This window comes from Camellia sinensis, chromosome 7 (genome assembly GCF_055761805.1).
Source record: "Camellia sinensis isolate YWXY chromosome 7, ASM5576180v1, whole genome shotgun sequence".
Classification (NCBI taxonomy): domain Eukaryota; kingdom Viridiplantae; phylum Streptophyta; class Magnoliopsida; order Ericales; family Theaceae; genus Camellia; species Camellia sinensis.
Genome location: NC_138967.1, coordinates 19,470,412 through 19,493,238, shown reverse-complemented (window position 1 = coordinate 19,493,238; position 22,827 = coordinate 19,470,412). Strand labels below are relative to the sequence as shown.

Below are 22,827 nucleotides of genomic sequence, written 5' to 3'. Positions count from 1 at the left end.
ATATTTTTTCTAATTATCAACTAATCATCTCACTGATATATCATTGAGTCCAGAAAATGAATCTAAATAATAGACTTGTATATCATTTTTCATTTAATTATGTAGACTCAACTGCGAGACTTAATTATAGATGAGTTTTAAATAAAGGGTAAATTACACTGTCTTTTTCTGAGATTTGGAGAAAATATAATAAATTCTATAATTTTGACATTACATTGAGCTCCCTTAAGTTGTAGTTCACATAATAGTTACTCCTTCCATCCCACAATGTGGATCTGTTTTTGAGAATTCCAACTTTGTAAGAGAATGTTTTCGTTTGGCAGATTGGATTGGGTTTGGAGCTATTTTAGTTACAAAAAGACAAAATATGTTTTTTACCTTATTAAGACAAAATATCACATCAAAACCATAATTATTACATTCTTTTTTTCACAAAAGTTAAAAAAGTCAAAAAGTCCATCCCAAATGAAGCTTTTAACCCCAGGTTAAAATAACCAAAAAATCAAAAAACCAACTCACTTTTCAAACGAACTCAATATATAATTATTGCTTTAAAGTCAAATAAAAAACTATTGATTTACCATATTGCCCCTTTATTCCTATTATTAAATATAATTATAATCATTTTTAAAGGGTAGTTTTGAAATAATATAAAATTTTATGTTTTGAATTTTCAAAATTGACAACCATTTTGGGACATTAAGAAACGACAAAATGGGCCATCAATATGGAATGGGGGGAGTATACAGATAGAGATCATAGTTACATTAAGCTCCCTTAGTCCCATTTTTGGCATAATAACATAATTATATTGAGCTCTCTTAGTTTCATTTTTATCAATAATTTGATAGTATATGGATAAAAAAATAATGATATTATCTCTTTTACATGATATTATATATTTTATCTTATTTTCTTTATATTTTTACACTATCTGTATTAGTTTTGATCTATTTTGTCTTAGTACTCTTATGTTAGTATAATTATGTTAAAATTATAAAATTTACTTTATTTTTTTCAAATCTCAAAAGTGATTAATATAATTTATCTTTAGATAAATGATAAAACCGTGTTTCAAACCAATTTTCATGTAATTTAGGCTGTAAATGCTTTTAAAAAAAAATGATAATTGTGTTTTAAAAATAGAATATTCATTTTTTACAACAAATGTATAAATTGAATAAGTTATAATTATTAAATGAATTTAATTTTTTTTTATGGATAATATGCACAAAGTGTCTAAAAAAATAAACTAGAAGTGCAACTCAGGCGGGTTCGCTTGGACTGGAGGGTTGCCCAGGCCCATCCCGAATTGTGTTTGGCAGTGCCTAAGCCCGATCATCAACCCGAGCTTGGCTGCCCAAGCTCGGACTGAGCTTCATAATCTAAACTCGGGTTAGCCCGAATTGCCTAAATTTCACAAGAAATATGATGATATTACAACAAGAAACTCTTTTTTATCCTTTCATATTGACAGGAGAAACAAGGAAAAAAACTTAAGTTAAACATGATCTACATAGATGCATACCCTGATTAAGCATTGTCCATTATAATCCAATAAGCAGTTAATTTCATCATTATTCGAACTTCTGCAAATGTAGCATCAGAATGCATCCAAATCTGAAATAGAGGACTAACAATGGTGCATTCCAGTAGATCTGAACCATAGCCCAAAATGATCAGCATCTTCATGATATAACTATTGCAATTCATAGATGAAGGTTAGGATAAACATTCTGCTATTTGTATACAAGCTCGACTAGTAAAATATTAATCAAGATACAAGAGTATAACTGGTTGCTTACTTGGAACCCTTAAGAGCAGGAACATCTGCACAGATGGAATCCTTTCCTGATTAAACTTCGTGGTCTTTGTTTCTCTCTCTACCGTTCTTCAACTCTTTGAGAAAAAAATGAGAGTCTAAGATTCAGAGAAGAAAGAAAAGAATATGTAGGATTTAGTCGTTACTTTTAATCTAATGGTCTAAATACAATATTCTAATCTAAGGGCCAAAGCCCAACAAAAATAAAATAAATTAAAATCTAAGGGCCACTTATTTATACATAGATGATATAATGTTTATAAAATATAAAATGCAACTCGGGTTAGGATTGCTCGAGTTACACACAGCCTCTACCCAGGCCTAGCCCAAATTGCAATTCGGGCATCAAAAATTTGCCTAGGCCCACCCAGATTACAATATATTGTTGTCCAAGCCCTAAAAAAACTCGGGCTAGACACGAGGTGCTCGGGTTGAGCCTGTCCGAGTTGCACCCCTAAAATAAACAATTTGAATCATCAAAATAGAACTTGTGATGAGCTCTATAGGTCCGAACAACGTCCATATTATGGACTGTAGGAAATCCATCTCCTCCGGTATAATTTTGAAGTTTGTATGTTTTGATGTTGTATTAAATTTATGACAAATTAAAAATTGATATGCTTGTAAATAAATTACAGGACACTTTTTTTTTTTTTTTTTGAGGACTAAGACACTTTTTAAGAGTATATTTCTGTCGAGCAATTATATATCATCCAGGTTTCTCTGTCTTCAATCTGTTTCTTTTTCTTCAACACTTCCACAACACAGTTTTATATACTTCACAAAATTTCTTACTAACGTACGCACAAGCAAGCTGGCAATGGGCGTAATACGCCTTAGCTTTGCTACTGTAACTGCCTAAGCTTTCCTCTTGTTCGCCTCTGCGTCAGCTGTTACTCTCAACCCAACTTGGCAACTCGGTAAAAAAAACCCAGAAACCAAACTTCTGACTCAGTAAATGAATTGTTTATTGTGTAATATGTGTTGTTGTTTATTAGGTGGGGGAGTGAAAGAGGAGAGAGAAGAAGTGGTGACTCATAGGAGACTCAGCGGGGGACCAAGATCGTCACCGCCCAATTGTAGATCAAAGTGTGGGAGGTGTAAGCCATGTGAGGCGGTTCACGTGGCGATTAAACCGGGTTTGATAAAGATGCCATTAGAGTACTACCTAGAAGCTTGGAGATACAAGTGTGGCAACAAGCTTTTTATGCCTTAGAAGAAAATTTGAATTAAATATTCATGAACAAACCATGCATTGCAAGTAAGCACACAAACAGTATGAAAACACTTTATATAATTATTAGTACATGATCACGTCTTCATTGCTTTATCTTCTTTGTTTACTTTGACATGTGTGTGAGTGAATTTCTGATCACACTGCCCGTTTAGTAATCAACTGGAGAGTACTGGCAGAATTGATGACTTTAGCTAACCTGTAACAGAAAGAAAAGGCTCCAGCGGTGGCTCTTCCACCCGGGAGCACTCCGACAATCAAGTCAGTATATCTCTCAAAGATAATCAAGTGCTAAACTTACTGTTCAAAGCGTAAATTACATACCTTAGACGCATGGGGGTGCCTCTCTTTTATAGTTACCTCAATCCCAATCCCATTAGAAGCCTGACTTCTATGGATTCCTGTTCTGGACTTACTTTGGACTCTTCAAGAGATAAAGATAAACTCCCTAAGAGTTTTATCCTTATCTTAGCTAAATCTCCCTTTTATTCTGGGACTTTTGTCCTTTATCCACTTATCTTGGATTCTGATATTTTCGGAGATAACCTCGGCCTTGAAGAGATAACCTCGGCGTCACGACCAGGACACATGGCATCTCGGCTGACACGTCGGCGTCACCTTGCCACGTGTTGGTACTCAGAAAATATATCCCCACAACTGCCCCCTAGGTTCTATTACCTCGGCATTCTGAGGTGATGGAACCTATATTGGTACCTTCTTCCTGTACATCGGCTCAAGAACTCCTCAGCCGAGATCATTCATTTCAGGCCGACATATTCTCTTCGGAGAACAAGAGTCCCAGTGAACTCTTTCACGTGCGTGAGCTGTCATGCATCATTTACTCAACCCTTTCATTCACGCATCTTCACCTCATTGGACCGTGTTCATGACGCGCTCGCAAGCCGTCTCTCTCTCACGTGCGCCGTCTGACGCATACGTTCCTCTAGGCGTATTGATTACTTTTTGCCGCCGTTTTTATTTTTTTGACAAAAACTTTTCCCCCTTTCTTCATTTTTCACTTTTGCATTCGATTTCTTTTTGCTTTTTCTCTCTCTAGCTCCTGGATTCGCCATTGTTCCAGTATTCAAGCTCTGCAACTGCCTTCCGTTCTTCCTTCCTTCCTGTGAAGCTTTCGTCATCCTCGTTATATCTGTAACTGTCGTCTGACTTCGGCAATCTTCATATCGGCTTCATATCTTCTGGTAAGCAATTGTTTTCTTCTTATTCCAATTCTTGATCTTTTCTGGAATTTCTTGTTTACTACTGCCTTGCTTAAACAATTAATTTGTGAATCATACATCTGAATGTGTTGATTTCGCTTTTTTTCTTATGCCTTGAATATATGTACTGTTCATAGTTTGTTTGCATGTCTTGCCATTGTTCTTGGCCTTCAACCCTTTGTATTCTTCATGTACTTGATAGTCTATCTCTGTCCTTGATTCTGAAGCTTCGCATTTGTTTTCTGTATCTTGTGTCTTTTCCAGATCTGTGTCTTTGATCTTCATCTTCATAGTTCTAGTTTTGGGATTTGAATATAGAACCCACATTTTAGGGCAAAACTGAAACATCTCTTACAAATCTCTTCACCAACTAGAATCTAGGTTTTTTGTCGGGGTCCCAATAACCCTATTTGAACCATCTTCTTATTGAAACCCAATACTTTTAGTTATCCCGACATCATGGGTATGTGGGAACATCGGGTAAACACCCCCTCTAAACTGGAATTTTTTAGGCAAGAATTTGAAATCCCAGCCGATGTCAATCTGAGGTTGGCTGGGGATGATGACTCTATCATGCCTACAGAAAACTCCATGCCCTTTCCTGTGGTTGCCTTTATCGAGTGTGGACTCTGGTTTCCACTTAACATCCTTTTTCGCGAGATTCTTCATTACTACAAGTTGAACCCCATGCAACTGGCCATTAACTTTGATCGAGTGATCCATGGTATCATTGCCTTAGCTCAACAGGAGAACATTAGGATTACCCTGGCCGATATCCAGTACTGCTATACCATGTGTGCCCTTAATTTGAAAGAAAAAGGCTACATTTATTACCTTAAGCCGAGGTCTACAGAATTCAAAATCGTAGCCGACCTCCCAGACTCCAACAAGGAGGTTGTAGATGACTATTTCATTACCTCGGGTAATTGGGAGTTTGCTCCAGACAAGGACATCCATCTCTACCCTCTTCCTCAATCAGTTTTAGAGGGCAAGGGTAAGAGCCCAGTATTCAGTCTTGCATGTTTTTCTTCAAAGTGTTAAATAATTTGTTTGTTTCTGACGTCTGTTCTTTTTGCAGCTGTTCATCAGCCACCGAAAAATTTTCGCCAATCCTTTGTTCCTAGCAAGGATTTGAAAAAACTTCTGGACTTGCCAATCCACAAAAGAAAGGCGCCTCTACTCCTCAACTTTATCCCAACTTATAAATCAACCTTGCCCGACGTCCCTAAGAGAAAGAAGAAAAGCCTCTCTCCACCTTTTGCTACAACTCCACAGATCGCGTCCACATCTCGGACAGATCAGGGGTCAACTTCTGATCCATCCGAGCAACCATCTACTTCCGCTCCATACCTGGTCCCAATAGCAGAACGAAAACGTCGACAACGACCTGTCCTTACTGCCGAGATGGGCCGCCCAAAACTAGTGGCAAAAGATCTTCTGGCTAGTATTCCATCATCTGTTGACGATCAACCTGTACAAACCCAACCTCCACCGAAGCCAAAAAGAATAAAGAAGGCTTAACCAAAGACTAAGACAGCTCAGGTTGAGTCTGAAGACACTTTGCCTATATCAAAGTTGGCTAAGAGCGACGAACCTCAACCTTCTGCTGGGAAGAGGCGCTCTGAAACCCAACCATCAGAGTCCTAAAAATCCAAAAAGCCGAGGTCTTCTTCCACGACGACTTCGGGATCCAAGCAGAGCGGTGCCCCTTAGACCCCGAAAATTACTTTGGAGGACAAGCCAGTCTTGACAACTGATAGTGCCGACGATATCAATGTCGGCGTGGCACTCAGTACCGCTCTACTTCTGCTGGGGGATTTGGAGCGAAATGCCGGCTTTAGCGAGTATGAGAACTACGCCCTGATACTTCAACACTCCGTTCAGGTAGATGTCTTCTATTTGGTGATTTTCTTTTTTCTGTTTTGTCTTTGTACTAATTTTTGCCTTGTGTTCTTTCAGGCAATCCAGCATGTTCACTCCTTTTCTGTCCAGTCTTTTGAAAATCGGCAAAAGCTGGTTGACATGAAAAAGGAGTTCTCCTCTCTCCAAAAGATCAATAAGGGCCTTCAATCAAAAATGAAGAAATTAGAAGACCAAGCCGAGGCTGCAATCAAAGCCCAGACTGAGGTTGAAGAGAAGGCCGATTCAGCTGAGGCCATAAGGAAGGTTGCTGAGTCCCAGAGAAAAGAGGCCGAAGAGAAAATGGCCCAGTGTAGACACCCCATTTTTGACCGACCTTAAGACTCAGACGTCACCGATTGAGCGCTTGGTGATGTTGCATATCGTGCTCGTTCAGAAGTCTCAGAGTCGCGGCCGTGAGCCCTGCCTCCGGACTTCCGAACCTTCTTCTGTGCCTTGTCTCGGTTTGCGAACCCGACTCGATTTTCTCTGTTTCTTTTCCTGAGGGGAGGGAGAGGTCCCGTAGACCATCTCTCAATGTCCGTAGGCCACTTTACCCATTTCGGAGTCCGGTTCCCGGTTTTCGGAGCCGTCAGGCTGTGTGCCTCGGTTCGGGACCGCTTAACCATCTCCTATTGCTCTGATTTTTGGCATACATCTTATTTCATCCCTTTTGAGGGACACTGGGGGCTGAGAAACCCACTTCGTGGCCGAACGCCACTTTCGGTGTTTAACAGCCCATTTTCGGGATCCCGAACTGCGTGTTTTGGTCCCCGAGCATTCGTTTTGCAACGGTTTTCGTTCATTTTTGGCAGGTACCTCTGTTTTATCACAGGGAAGGTCACTGAAGGGTGGGAGGCCAGCAATTGTTGCAGCAACCAGTTATCTCTCTTCCGGAGCCTCCCGGCGCCCGTTTTTCGCACTTCCGGGCTAATGTTGAATACCTTGGAGCTAGTGTTGCCAACTTTCAACCACATATCTGTGATTTACACACTTGAGAGGCCACTAAAAGTTGGTGGCCGGCCATTAAGGTCACCTGACCCTTTTGACCCCTTTCTTCCGGGCTAATGTTGAACCCCTTGGACTCTTTTTCTTGAACTTTGAACCACATATCTGTGATCTACACACATGAGAGGCCACTAAAAGTTGGTGACCGGCCAGTAATTAAACTTGACCCTTTTGACCCCCTCTTTCCGAGCCAATGTTGAACCCCTTGGACCCACTTTCTTGGAATTTTAACCACATGGTTGTGTTGTACACACATAGGAGTACCTCCCCAGTAGCTAGCCGGCCAGAAAATCACATTGACCCTTTTGACCCCTAGCCGGCCGGCTAGGGGGTGTAGCCGGCCGGCCACCTCCAGCAAAAGTAAGAGGCCGGCCGTGTTCCTCGCACTGTGCACTTTACAGCTGTGGGGCAATGTCCCCCAGATATTTTCTGTATCCGGGGGATATTTTGTGGGGGAGTTTTGCTCTCCTTCTCCCCCACCTTTACACCCCTTTTTGAACCCTTATAACCAGCTGGTGGCCTCTTTTGCAAGGGTTAGAAAAACTCTCCTTCAAGCTTCCATAGCCAACTCCATCTTCTTCCTTCTCAACTCTTGAAAAAACCCTAAGTCCCTAACCATTATTCCTTCTACACCACCAAGCTCTACCACCACCATCTCATTTCCAGCAACAAGGAAGGATTCTTGAAGGCTAAAGAAGCTGCAAATCCATCCAAGAAGCAACAAAAGTTTGAATCTTCAAGGGTAAGTAACACTTTTACCCTTTTGACCCTTTTTCTTGATCTATTTCTAAGTCCCACTTCTTTTTGGTTTCAAGCTCCGGCCCTAACTGAAAAGGGTCATCTTTTGAGCTCATCTTCACTTCTCATTAAGGGCTCAACCCTGTTTGAGCCCTCCATAATATACTTGCTTCATTGATCCTCTTGTATGTCATAGTTTTGCATGCTATTTTTGGCCCATGAGCAATCTGTTTTTGAGCATGTTATAAACTGATATAAGGCTTATTTTGAACCCCTCTTCAACATTGGAGAAGGGCTCAACATTGTTTGGTGCTTCCATATGTCACTTGTAGTTATATCCCCTATTTGGCCCCATTTTTGCATAAATTGACAGCCCTCCTTGCTTCTGTTTTTGGCCCTTGGTCCGAACTAAAAGTGGCCTTATTTTGGCCTATACTTCATGTTTCATTCACACTTTTTTTCTGTTTGGTGATTATTTTATATACTTCATGTTATAGCACCTTTTGAGCCTTGTCTTGCATCACATTTTTGGCATATTTGTATACTGATTTGAGGTCTGCCATATACTGTAAATGTTCATATTTTTGGTCCCTCTTCAGTGCTGTAGAAGGAAATTTTTCAGTTTGAGTTTTGCTTATACCACTTGCTTCATTACCCCTCTTTGGCCCCCTACCCTTGCATGCTATTTTTCCCCTACCTATACTTACTGTTTGGCCATGTTTATAACTGTGAAAGTGCATCTTTTGGGACTTTCTAGCTTCTGTCTTTGCATTGCATGTCCATATTGTGCATGTTTGGCATAGCTATAGGCCATTTCGGGTGCCTAATGTTGCATTTCGGGACATTTCCTTGCATTTCATGTCATTTCGCTTCATTTCGGGACTGTTTTCCCCCATATTTTAGTGCTGAAATTCCATTAGTATGCTTGCATATCATTTTTGCCATATTTCATCACATTTTAACATCGCCTCGGTTTGCGTGCCCGTGTGCACGCATTTCGAGGCACTTCATTTTCTGCCATCGGCATCTCATGTGAGTGCGGCTGAGGCTCTCTCATGTTAGTATAAGTCCATTTGTCATTTTCCATGTCATTTGCATTGCGTATTCACTGCCTCGGTTTGCGTGCCCGTGTGCACGCATTTCGAGGCACTTCATTTTCTGCCATCGGCATCTTATGTGAGTGTGGCTGAGGCTCTCTCATGTTAGTATAAGTCCATGTTGCATTTTCCATGTCATTCGCATCGCTTTTGCATCACCTCGGTTTGCATGCCCGTGTGCACGCATTTCGAGGCACTCCTTTTTTACCCGCAGGCATCCTATGTGAGTGTGGCTGAGGCTCACTCATGTTGGTATAAGCCCATTTGTCATTTCCATGTCATTTCATCACATTTTACCATTGCCTCGGTTTGCGTGCCCGTGTGCACGCATTTCAAGGCACCTCATTTTAATAGCATCATATCATCGCCTCGGTTTGCGTGTCCGCGTGCACGTATTTCGAGACACATATCATCGCCTCGGTTTGCGTGCCCGCGCGCACGCATTTCGAGACACATATCATTTTCTCGGTTTGCGTGCCCGTGTGCACGCACTTCGAGGCATATCATTTTCATTGCATTCGTGCATTTTCTCGGTTTGCGTGCCCGTGTGCACGCATTTCGAGGCATCTCATTTTCATAGCATTGAGTATGTTAGGATTGTATCTTAGTTGCATTTCATGCATATCATGCATATTGCATCATGTCCGGAATAGGAGTTAGTCCGGGCACGGGAAACGAGGTGCATTTCGTACTCCGAGTGACGGAATGTGTCTCAATTCCCTAGTCACCGACACTCCGGATTATCCATGATGGAGTTAGGTTTTAGCTGTAGTTTCATGTGCATTCATCCTATATTGAGTTGTGCATTTCGACTCCTCGGCCATTATGCCTCGGTATGCGTAATTGGTGGCACGAGGGTCGAGACATGCATATATCTGTGCAAATACATTGCTATGCCCCTTTCCTGCTCTCTGTTGCAGCAAAATCAGGAATCAGCAACCTTTTGGGGCTTGGCACGCATTTCAAGAACAGGTGTAAACAGAGGCTAATTGGGGCATTCCGGTGGATTTCCGCGCAAGACAATCCGGACATGCATCATCCATCAGAAGCAAGGCAGTCCCTGGCCTGCACGCCAGTTTTATTTGCTTTCTTAGTTAATTCTTTAATTAATTAGAATTTTGTAATATTTTTGGACTGTAATATTCTTTTATTTGGGGACTGTAATATTTGGACTGTATATTTATTCGGACCCTCCGAGTGAGGGCACAACTGTAATAAGTGTGGGTGAGTGTGATGTATGTCTTCCAACCCCACGTCTTTCTCCCTTTTATTTATCCGCTTACAATGGTTAGATTAGGGCATGTTTAAATTAGCATACAGTATGACAGCATGTTTGCATCATTCATCTGTATTGCATGCACCGGGCTTGGCGCATCATACTAACTGCATTGTATTTTCGATTTAAAAGTTGAATACATGTTTAGCTGTAGCATTCCATATGCCATGTTTAGAATAGCCAAGCCTACTATAGTTGCATTTTGCATGTGTTGCATTAGGTATTTCTGTATAGTTAGGATCATGCATAATTTCTAATGAATTTCTATTTTGGCTTGGAGTACTCGGTGAGTTTTATGCTTTAGCATCCTTGCATGCGTGTGAGAGCTGCCATGAATAGCATGCTTACCATGAGGCTATGTGTTTATCTGATATAACTGCCTGAATGCCTGTGGATGAAGGTTGGGTTATCTGAATTGGGATAAATCATCAAATGTTTCAAGCCTACCTGCGGGTAGCAAACCATTTTCAAAAACAAGCATGAAATGTTTCATTCCAATTTGGACGACCCGGTCTATATTTATATGTTGTGAGCATCGCATAGTAACCTAGGCTAATAACCGGAATAAGAACTCACAATGTTTTCCAAAAATTGATATCATGGTTAGTAGAGGCCGGTCTATGACCGGGCGAGCGGGGGTGCTCACGAAGTGACCTTCCCCAATCGTACCCAAGTTCCCGAGCCGAGGCAACTTTGGTGATGACGGACACGTGGCCTTTTGGCACCGAGTCAGGGTTTCCTAAATTTCCCAAAATAAAATATTTAGGTGGCGACTCTGTATCTGGCAAAGCAGTCCATGTTTGGCACTTCTTTCAAAAAAATCTGTTTTCTAAAAACGATTTGCCGGATTTGGACTCTTTGGTTCAGATTAGGAACCGTGACTACAAAGTCGAGTCCGAGCTGTAGCGAGGTCCCCCGCGGGCTTGTTACACCCAGGCCGAAAAGGAGCTTCAGGAGGCACTGGCCACAAAAGAAGCTGAAATAAAAGATGCCGATGAGAAGGCCTACACGCAAGGCATGGCCGACGTCACGGATGCCTACGAACAACAAGTGAAGGAGGCATGCAACAAGGGTTTCACCCTTGGTTGAATGTCCCTTCTGAAGAAACTCAATGTCCCAGAGGACTTGCCACTGAGAAAAACTGATGTCATTCCTCTTCCATTCCCTCCAGGTCAACCTTCAAAATCAAGATGTCGGAGAATTTGAATCTGAGGATGTTGATGAGGAAGAGGATGAAGCTTTAGCCAGAAAATCCAAAGACGCCGATGGGGCCAAGTCCCCTCTTCAGAATGAGCAAGTCCTAGACTTGACTCAGGATGAGGAAGGTGATGAGGTTCCTATGGAAACTGTTCCTGAGAATGCGCCAGCCGACATCTCTTCCGCAGACAAGAGTGTTGAAAATCCAAAGATGCCGATGGGGCCAAGTCCCCTCTTCAGAATGAGCAAGTCCTAGACTTGACTCAGGATGAGGAAGGTGATGAGGTTCCTATGGAAGCTGTTCCTGAGAATGCGCCAGTCGACATCTCTTCCGCAGACAAGAGTGTTGAAGAAACACTGCTAGAAATTGATGCCGAGATAGTGGCGGAGAAGGTTGTTGAGATGCCTTCTCAACAATCATCAGATCTTCAAGTTCAACCAACTGGTGGAGAGGAGTCTTAGCTTTTTTCTTTTGTTTACTTGTATTTTGTTTCTTCTTTACCTTGAGAAACAATGTAAGTTTTTGTATAGCCGACGTGCCTTCTTGTTTTGTGAATGTTAACTCAACTTTTCTTTTCTGAATGCTTGAATCTTTATCTTCTCTTAGCTGTTCTTGCATGATTCTATACTTAGAATATTCTGCATATATATACTCTTCCTTCTTTGTGTAACCTTCTCGGGGTGACATACCTTGGTTATATCAACAGATGATTTACCTCGGCAATTTCTTGTCCTGCAATTTGCTTATAAATTTCAAAAACGATAAATATATACTGGTTTAATTTCAACTTTGTAAACTTTTCAAGTGCTAAACAATGATCTACTTATAAATTGCTACAAATTTCAACAAGTGTCAACAAATATATATCGGTTTAGCTTCAACTTGTAAATTGTTACAAATTTCAACAAGTGAAGGTTAACAATTAGCTCGACTTAACTTCAACTTGTAAATTGCTGCAAATCTCAACAAGCGTTAACCATTACTTCGGTTTAACTTCAACTTGTAAATTGCTACAAATTTCAACAAATAAAGATAAACAATTATCTCAGCTTAACTTTAACTTGTAAATTGCTACAAATTTCAACAAGTGAAGATAAACAATTATCTCGGCTTAACTTCAACTTGTAAATTACTGCAAATTTCAACAAGCGTTAAGCATTACTTCGGTTTAACTTTGACATAGATAGGCCCACAAGGCTTACGGCCCACAGCAAACCACCCCAAACCCATCGCTTGGGACCCATAGCATAACCCAGTTGGTAAGGCCCAAGACAGTTGGAGGCCATCTGGACATGGAGGGTCAATGGCATTCGGGCACATGGCAGGTGGAACACAAGCCACATCAGCAGACAAAGATCTGCAGAGTTATTGCCACAACACATCACCATTAATGCAGCCCATCACAGCATTTATTACGACAACACCTCCCCGTCGGAACAGAGCCCCCTTACCCTGAACAAGGTAAGCTACGGCACAAGCTTTCGGCGGAAGGGGGCACGTCACAAGGGACAATGAAATGATTACCAAAGGATATAAGCAAGAATGGAAGACAAGAGGAATGTTAAGCTTTTCTATCTCTCTCTCTCTCTCTATATATATATATATATATTTCCTTCTTCCTCTACTGATTCGCTCGCCGGAGGGTTCACTGGGGGACTACCCCGTTCCCCTTTGAACTTGCTTACAGGTCATCTGGTGGAATCATCCGCCCGAATCGGAACTTGAAGAGCTTGGACCAGCCCGACCCATCCACCCAGGACGAACTGCATTATCAAACTTCAACTTATAAATTGCTACAAATTTCAACAAGTGAAGATAAACAATTATCTTCTCTCTGTCCCCAATTCATAAACAACATTATGCATCTTTTATCAATTCACTAGTCTTGGAGAATTCTGCTAAGATTTTATTGATGACGTTGGCAAAAATTAACAAGGGACATCTAATGATAGAAAAATTTCAAATTACAAGTGTTCCAAGGTCTTGCCAGTGCTTTGCCCTCATTGCCTTCAAGCCGGTATGCTCTATTGTCCAATACCGAAGTAATTTTGTAGGGTCCTTCCCAGTTTGGGCCAAGCTTGCCCTCTCTGGGATCCTTCTTGTTGCCAACAACTTTTCTTAGGACTAGGTTGCCGACTTGAAAATCTCTTGGATTGACCTTCTTATTGTAAGCTCTAGCAAGCTGTTACTGGTATGTTGTGAGCTGAATTGCAGCTTTCTCCATTCTTTCTTCTAAGAGATCCAGATCTCGTGCTAGAAGTATATCATTAGTTCCATTCTCTACCCCTTGAGTTCTGATTCTTGGGATGCCGATTTCCAGTGGGATGACTACTTCTGTGCCGTAGGCCATGGCGAAGGGGGTTTCCCCTGTTGATCTTCTCGGCGTAGTCCGATATGCCCAGAGTACATTGGGCAACTCGTCTACCCACTTTCCTTTTGCTGCCTGTAGCCTCTTCTTTATCCCGTCCAAAATTATTTTGTTGGATGTTTCTGCTTGCCCATTGCTTTGGGGAAAACTTGGTGTTGAAAAGTAATTCTTTATCTTGAATTTCGCACAGAAGTTCTTGATGAGTTTGCTGTCAAACTACGTTTCGTTGTCGGCAACTATTGCTCTTGGAATGCCAAATTTGGTGATAATGTTTCTCCATATGAAGTTTTTGACGTCCACATCCCTAATTTTGGCAAGAGGTTCTGCTTCTATCCACTTTGTGAAGTAATCTGTTACTACCAGCAAGTATTTCCTTTGCCCAGTTGCTTGGGGCAGCTGCCCAACGAGATCCATGCCCCATTGGGCAAATGGCCATGGACTGGATACAGGGTTCAGGTCAGCAGCCGGCTGGTGTATCAAAGGTGCGAACCTTTGGCATTGTTCACACTTCTTCACGTAGGCTTCTGCATCTTTTTGCATGTAGGGCCACCAATACCCCTAGGTAATGGCCCTGTGAGCTAGTGATCTGCCCCCAGTGTAGCTTCCACAAATCCCTTCATGAATTTCATATAAAAAGTCTTCAACCTGCAAAGGATGTACGCACCTTAAGAGGGGTCCAGTGAAGGACCTTCTGTAGAGACGTCCGTCTGCTGTCAGGTTGAATCTTGCCGACTTCAATCTGACCTTGTGTGCTTCCTTATGGCCTTCTGGTAGCTTTCCCTCTTTTATGAATGCAATAATTGCATCCATCCAGCTTGGTCCCAAGTCTACACACATTGCTTCTTGTTCTGCGACCGGCGATTCTATGCTCGGGCCCGACAAATAGTCAATCATTATTGTCCTTGTTTTTCCAATTTGTATTGAACTTGCCAAGTTGGCCAATGCGTCGGTGTGGCTGTTATCATCTCGGCTAACTTGAAGAAGTCGGCAATTGCGAAACATGGCTGCCAGCCTGACGACTTCCTTTGCGTATGCCGACATTCTCTCATCTCGGGTTGCAAACTCTCCTGTTGTCTGATTTACTATAAGTTGCGAATCACAGAAAATTATTACCTCATCTACTTCTGCTGCCACTGCTAACTTTAGTCCTGCGATCAATGCTTCATATTCTGCTTCATTGTTCGAGGCCTTGAACCCTAATCGAATAGACTATTCCAATATCTCCCCATCAGGAGATATTAACACTACTCTTGCCCCTGCTCCTTGCCGTCCCGTCGACAAATAGGTGAAAAGAGTCGCCGATGTAAATGCTACAGGGTCTGAGTTTTTCCTTTCTTTGTTCTTTTGCCTGTGGTTGGGCTTCTCTTTGTTTGCTTGAACATTGTTTATCTTGGCTCAACGGAGCCTGATGTTTGATGGATTCTGACGTGAATTCGGCAACGAAGTCGGCTAAAACTTGGCCGTTAATTACTGTTCTTGGTCTGAACTCCAGGTCGTATTGGCCCAAGGCCACTGCCCATCTTGCTATTCTTCCAGTCAAGTCTCCTTGTTGCAACAAGGACTTCAGTGGGTGCTCTGTTAGCACTATAATCTTGTGCGCTTGAAAGTAATGGTTCAGTTTCTTTGAGGCCATTACCAAAGCTAGTGCTAATTTTTCTAAGGGTAGGTACCTTGGTTCTGCATCTGCCAAGGTCTTGTTTACATAGTAAACAGCCTTTTGCTCCCATTTTTCCTCTCGAATTAGTACTGCACTTATTGCATGTTCCGAAACGGCTAAGTACAGGAACAGCTCCTCCTCTGGTTCTGGATTGGAAAGAACTGGAGCTGTGATCAAGTACTTCTTCAGGTCGGCCAAAGCGGCTTCGCACTCTTCTGTCCACAAAAAGTCTGTGGCTTTCTTCACCAGGTTGAAGAAAGGTCTGCACTTATCTGAGCTTCTGCTGATGAATCTGTTTAGAGCTGTGGCCCTTCCAGTAAGCATCTGAACCTGTTTTGCCGACGTCGAGCTTTCCAACTCAATGATGGCCTTGATTTGATCTGGGCTGGCCTCAATACCCTTTCTTGTGACCAGGTATCCCAAAAACTTACCTGATCCAACTCCAAATGCGCACTTTGATGCGTTGAGCCGGAGCCGGTATGTTTTGAGTATATCAAAGACTTCTTTTAGGTCGGCAAGATGACCCTTAGGTTCTTTGGTCTTCACGACCATGTCATCGATGTAGACCTCTACTGTTTTGCCAATCAGGTGTTTGAACAGCTTGGTTACCAGCCTTTGGTAAGTTGCTCCTGCGTTTTCTAACCCGAAAGGCATTACCTTGTAGCAGTACAGGCCTTTTAGAGTGATAAACGCGGTCTTCTCTTCGTCTGGAGGGTACATGGCTATCTGGTGGTACCCTCTGTAGGCATCTAAAAAATTCATTCCTCCATGCCCTGAAGTAGCATCTACTAGCTGGTCTATCTTGGGCAGGGGGAAGCTGTCTTTGAGGCAGGCTTTGTTGAGGCTGGTGAAGTCTACACAGACCCTCCATTTACCGTTCTTCTTCTTCACCACTACTGTGTTGGATAGCCATGTCGAGTAGTGAACTTCTCGGATGGCCCTGGCCTCCAGAAGTCTGTCTACTTCTTCCTCCACTGCTTCGACGTGTATCAATGTCGGTCTTTTGGCTCTCTAAATTACAAGTTTGGCCGATCTGTCGACATTCAATCTGTGGCATGTGACCTCGGGGTTAATGCCAGGCATTTCGTAAGGTGTCTAAGCGAATACCTCAATATGGGCTCTTAGAAAAGCTTCTAACTCTTTTTCTTCTTCTTCGGCTAAATCCGAGCCGAGAAGAAAGAAGCGTTCTTCGTCCCCATCCTGAACGAGGATTTTCTAGTTCTAGGTTTGGTTTTTTTTTTTAATGACTTTTTGACTTTTTGGCTAAAAAAGCCACTTGCCAAACAAGGGTTTAGTGTTGGAAAATGTCTAAAAGATGAATAAAAATATAAATGTGTTTTGCAATATGTGAAAAGTGGATTGATGTAAATATTTTGTCATTGTGTTCCTTATTGACAGCCTTTAGGGCTATCATTAGCAAGACACATAAAAAAATAAAAAATAAAAAATTTAAAAACCTTTCGTGGATGCTATCATTTCTGTTTCCACAAAAAACTGTTTCCAGAAACTTGGTTTTGAAGGCAATACCAAGCAAGCCCCAAGGAAGCCGACAAACAAAAGTAACACCATGAAGCATGAGGAGAAATGGTGTAACGATCATCCTTGCTTTTCCTAAGCTTAACACATGATTAAAAAGGGTTGTATACAATTAAGTTCATTGGGCTAAGCTAAGGTATATGAATGGGAGGATTGACCATTGAACTCAAGTAATCCTTTATTTCACAAACAGTAGCAACAAGGAACTAGTAGAGCTTGCTATTCCTTGAAAATTATGCACCTAAACCATCACCTTCTTCCATCAAGCTCTTAACAATGACAATCTGGCTAAGCAAACTGATAAACTTGCTCAACCTTTAGCAATAATAAATACAGGCACACGCATAAGCAAGGAGATGAAAACGAACTCACTGAAAATATTAACATTACATAATAAGCTCCAAGTGATTCACCTCGCAAGGAATTATTCGGTACTGCTTCACTCTCGCCTATGGACAGGTATAATTCCTCAAAAGTGTCGCTTTTGGCATTTTCAATTAAATGCTTCAGGAATACAGATGAGATGTATGTTGCATTAAAAGCCTTCATAAAAGCAGATGGCAGCGCACCAGAAGTAGAAGCACACTCTTGCAAACACCATGCAAGGTGAATCAATATCTTTGCAAGATGCCTTGTGTAATAGTTGTTCTGTGCTGCACAAGGTAAGAATTTTTTTTTAATTAAAAAAGAGGAAAATAATACTAGCAAGATTATCAAGCAAAAAGATTGGAGGAATGAAATACTTTCAGAACACAATATTTATTCCACCACCACAGATCTGAAACACAATAAATACTGTCCAGTAACATAGTTGTCAAATTGTTAGTGTGTAAATGAAGAATGATAAATTAACAATTACACCCTTCCAATGCAAATGACTTTACAAATGGTTTCAAATCCCAAGAATGAATTTTTTTATTTTTTTTTCATGAAGACATAAGAGAGCCACAAAAAAACGTCTACTAAGCCTTTCTTACACAATATAAACATAGTTTAAAAAATAAAAATAAAATAAAAAACTGGTTTTGGAAACTTCATAAAAATTCATGCATTGGATGTATATGATATATCTCATGCATGTTTCATATGAATAATATTATGTAGGATTGTTTGTAACCTTACAAGACATAAGAAAGATGCAAAAAGAAGAATATATATATATATATTGTAACCTTGAAACAATGCTACATGTGACAAATTGCCACAAAAAATCATTAATACAAATGCTGTCTCATAAGCTTCGGACTTCATGAGTGATTGCATTGTATATGGTAGTATGTATGGGCCACCATTACAAAAGTCACATCTCTTTGGGTCGCTCAAAAAGCATTTGATGGAGAATTTCAACAGTGTGAAAATGACCTGCAGAACATGACAAATTACCCGGGGCACATTTCAAGGTTACGTACAACATAGTTCTAAACTAGAAAGGGCCAATGCACTTTGAGACGAGACAGCAAGTAAAACACCAATTGATATAGCAATCATAAAGACAGGCTATGGGAGAAATCTCAGGGGTGATTAATGAAAAAATGTTGTTCATGTGAATAATTTCAATCATTTGCCCATCTTTTTGAGATATCAACCTTCATAAAAGATTATTTGTGCTGTTATGGTGGGAAAACAAAGCATGGCTACAAGCATGGGACATGTGAAGTCATCAGAGGTTGTTACAGTGGCGGAGACGGTTCATGGAAACCTTGATCCTTACATTTTCACAAATAAAAACCATGCCTGTGATCAAATGTCTTCAGACAATATAACAGGTAAACAAACTGATTGTCTACTTAAAAACTACAAATCTATCCAAACAGCATTGTTTGTTACCTAAAAGGAATTACCATACCTATGTAATGTATAAAATTGAAATAAAAATTGCATAAATAAATTCTGGTGAAGAATATAACCAATTCTTATAAGCCTCATATGTATAACCCCAGAGGATTTGGCTAAGTAGGAGGAGAGGCAAGGCAAGGCAATCAAAAGCTTACCACCCAAGAGGTCGCAGGTTGAATCCCACAAAAGCCAAACATCCCAAACCTTGGGGCCACAGGAAGTTTACTCCGTCGTTAACTTCGGGGCCCCTCGAAGGATTAGTCGAGGAGAATGTATGCTAATCCAGAGACCCAGTTATTAAAAAAATAAAAATAAATAAATAAGCCTTATATGTATCTCAAGATATGATCCAAGTATTCTAGTTTCTATTTCTATTTAGCCTAAAAGATCTCTCAAAATTAAGATAGAAATCATATTAACCGATAGAATTTTACACATACCACCGAACCGACAAGCTTGTCATACAACAAGACGGTGAGTCCTACAATATATCAAGCACTGTTATACATTACGTACAGCATTTACCCCAAAATTGTGAGGCTAGACAACAAAAACGATAATTTGTCTCCAATTAACAACGAAACTTATCAAATGAGGAACTACATATAAGTTCCAAAACCCTTGCAGCTACAATCAACCGAGTAATTCATTATATAACAATAATTAAGCAATCAAATGAACGAGACTAAGAACGCAAGACTGATAATGAAGTAAATACTGACCAAAAACCTCGCAGGCTTGACAAACACGGTGAGCAGGCCAGTCGAGGTCGAGAGGAAGCTCGAGTAATTTCTGCCAGTAATCGGAGGCGAGAGGGAACGATTTTTCGCCGACGAATGTTCCGATTAGGTACTCCGCCGTGTCTTGAGGCGGCGCAGCACTGCCCCAGCGCGGCGTTGAAGGCACGGCCCCCATCAAAAACCTTTGAAACTCAGACTCTCTCTCTTTCTCTCCACAATCAGAGTCAAATTCAAGGCAACAATTCAACACTCAAGCGATCAACAACAATGGCATTTCGAAAACGAGGCAATTGAGACTGAGATCGGAGCTCTGTGGATCTGTGTGGCGGAGGCGGAGAGGTTGAAACCGTGATTGTTCCATGCTTGGAGATGGCGAAGTCAGGAAGAGAGAGAAAGTGTAGAGAGAGAGAGAGAGAGAGAGAGAGAGGACGCTTGGTTTGAAGACTTGAGAAAGAGAAAGAAAAAGAGAAAGAGATACTGAAACCAAGGGGTTGATTTCTCAACGTTTTTGGTTCAGGATGATGGTGCGTCATTAAACTTGCGAAAAATAGATTTTGTGGGAAGACACTCAGTTTGTTCATTGAATTGACAATAATGCCCTTTGGTTAGAGAACATTAGACCCTGTTTGGTTTGTTTTTAAAATATGTTTTTCTGAATTTTTTTTAATTAAAAATAATAAATCAAAATACTTATCATTTTCATATAGTTTTACATCTTTCAAGGACAAAAAATAATTTTTTTAATTTTAGAAATAAATTTTTTGTTATTTATTTTTGTTAAATTAAATTTTTTTTTGGTAAGAAAAATTCAAAAACCTGGTTTTAAAATTGAAACTAAACAAAACCATAAGACAATATTAATAGTTACTAACACACACACACACACACACAAAAAAAAAAAAAATCATATAAAATAATTAATTTGTGATCTAAATTTATTTAATGTGATCTTCACCCAACATAATTAAATTAAACTAGCGCGTGACATAGCGATACGTGTGCAATTCAGATAAATAAGAATAAAAATAAATATAAAGAAATTAGTTCCATAATATATATGTTGTTTAAATAGTAAAAGTGTTCTTAAAAAAATCCAAGATCTTGGATTCAAACCTTACTCATGCCTTTGTAAAATAATTTTTTATTTTGTCATATGGCATAAGAAGAAGGTTTGGACACCAAGTTCAGCTTTCACTTAAAAATAATTAACAAGTGACAAACACGATACGTGTGCAATTTAAATAAATAAAAATAAATGCAAATAATAAACAAATTAGTGTCGTAATAAGTATCTTATCTAAGTGGCAATAATATTCTTAATGAAATTTAAGGTCTTGAGTTCAAATTTTAGTCATACTTTTGAACAATAATTTTTTATTTTAAGATAAAAAAATTTATCATGAGATAGAAGGAGAAACCACCAAACACTTTGACAAAAAATCCAATGCTCGTATATATAATACTCTAGTATAAATAGATAGATAGATGTATATAAGTGGATAAATAGATAGTAGATTTTATTAACCCATTAATTTTTGTAAGTACATTCTTGTGCATCTAGCAAAATTGCTTTTATAAATGATTTATACAATTTTCTTTTCTTTTCTTTTCTTTTCTTTTTTTCTTTTTTATTTTTTGTGTCTTTTTTTCATTTTTCTTTTGAGAACCAAGGTGACACCCAAAAAAAAAAAATATGAACGCAAGAGATTTTTTTTTTCTTTTTCACTCTTTCTTTTTAAAAACAGTAAACATGTGTTTTGCATTTAAAAAAAAAAAATTGAACAATATAAAATTCAAAAGCTTTGCGTCTTTTAAATGCAAAAAATAATTATTTGTACTTTCGAAAAATAATGTTAGGAAAAAAATTTATTTAAAAAATATAAAAATAAGAAATGGATGCAAAACAATGAACATAATAAAACTAAAATTTTAAAAATTATGTTCACTTCAAAAAAACATAATATTAAAATTTTTATTTTTATTTTTTTACTAAGATAATTTTTATTTTTAAAAAAATAAAAACAGATTTTAAAAACTAAACTAAAGATAAATTTTAGAGTAATTACAAATACATTTCTTAAGATTTACTTAAAATACGAATTGTCATTTTATAAATCTGAAAATTACAAATATCATATTGTCAAACAAATTATTTAACAAAATTAACAAGAATAAAATAATAAATACTCTCTTATGCAATAATAAAATTATCAGAATTATTAATTAAAATATATTTATAACATCATTAAAAATTATTAATTGATTTGATAATTTAGTTATAAAATGAATCATTTTTTATGTGATTAAAAATTTAAAAAGAAAGAATATAGTTTTCACAATTACAAGGACAATTTATATTTGATGCAAATTTTAGAGAAGGTGCATTTATAATTTAGGAGGACTAACGTGTAGATCATAATAGGTGAACTTATTATCCAATATGTCTTATGATAATTAATTATGTTTTTCATCAAATTCTATTTAAAAAGTTACCAATTTTTAGCGACAGTTTGAAAATTTTGACACAAAAAATATCATTAATTTTCAACTTTTAATAACAGTTTAAAAAATTTGTCACAGAAAAACGTTATTAATTCTAAATTTTAGAGACAATTTATAAAAATCATGATAAAAAAGTTATTCATTGTTGTACGGGAAAGAAATAAACCTTCTTGTATAATCTTGTTGACCAAGTCTGCGCTCCTCCGTACGACGTCGCTTTACTCCCTGAAAACACAAACGTGAGCTAGCCGGCGGGTGTGTGCCGGAAACCCCTCCGATGCCTAAGTCAGAAAAACAGACAAATAGACAAGAAGCTCTGTGAATTCAAGAATCAAATGTGTTACCTCTCCATAGGTGATGTTTGTGAGCTTTTATAGGTTTTGCGTGGCACAATCCTAGTAGGACTTTTACTCCTCCATGTAGAGTCCTTCTAGGATTCATACTCCTGAAAGATAATGCTTATCCTTCAACACCCTCTTCACTGCTTAAATAAAGTGAGATGGTTTTACCATGGCCGGACTACAATACGACCGAAATAACATTGCCATGCTAGACTAACTGGAGTGACCGATCTAACTGTTAGTTAGGCTCTTCCTTACTGTTCTCCTACCTCGGCTTCACATGCCAAGACCGAGCTATCCATAGGAGAGTTTAAGCCGAACTAACCCCAAAACCAAGTCCTGAAGAGGGCTCAGT

The 22,827-nt window shown here is 39.4% G+C and overlaps 1 protein-coding gene across 1 annotated transcript; it reads right to left on the bottom strand.

The window, feature by feature from the left end:
- Positions 1-1,227: 1,227 nt before the first annotated feature.
- On the bottom strand, positions 1,228-20,144 carry LOC145794990 (uncharacterized). The gene is made up of 3 exons (XM_082877547.1): positions 19,612-20,144; positions 17,467-17,706; positions 1,228-1,899 (listed from the first exon to the last, which is right to left on the bottom strand). The coding sequence occupies exons 1-3, from the start codon at positions 19,802-19,804 to the stop codon at positions 1,856-1,858; spliced, it is 477 nt and encodes a 158-aa protein (XP_082733673.1). The 5' UTR covers positions 19,805-20,144; the 3' UTR covers positions 1,228-1,855.
- Between the last annotated feature and the right edge of the window lie 2,683 nt (positions 20,145-22,827).

Bases quoted from the DNA above. Each gene is read 5' to 3' on its own strand.
- LOC145794990 (XM_082877547.1), bottom strand. From the start codon at position 19,804: ATGGGGGCCGTGCCTTCAACGCCGCGCTGGGGCAGTGCTGCGCCGCCT. The intron at 17,707-19,611 runs GTCAGTATTTAC...TACCTTGTGCAG, and splicing joins TCAAGCCTGCGAGGTTTTTG to CACAGAACAACTATTACACA. The intron at 1,900-17,466 runs GTGAATCACTTG...TTTTTCTCAAAG, and splicing joins ACCGAATAATTCCTTGCGAG to AGTTGAAGAACGGTAGAGAG.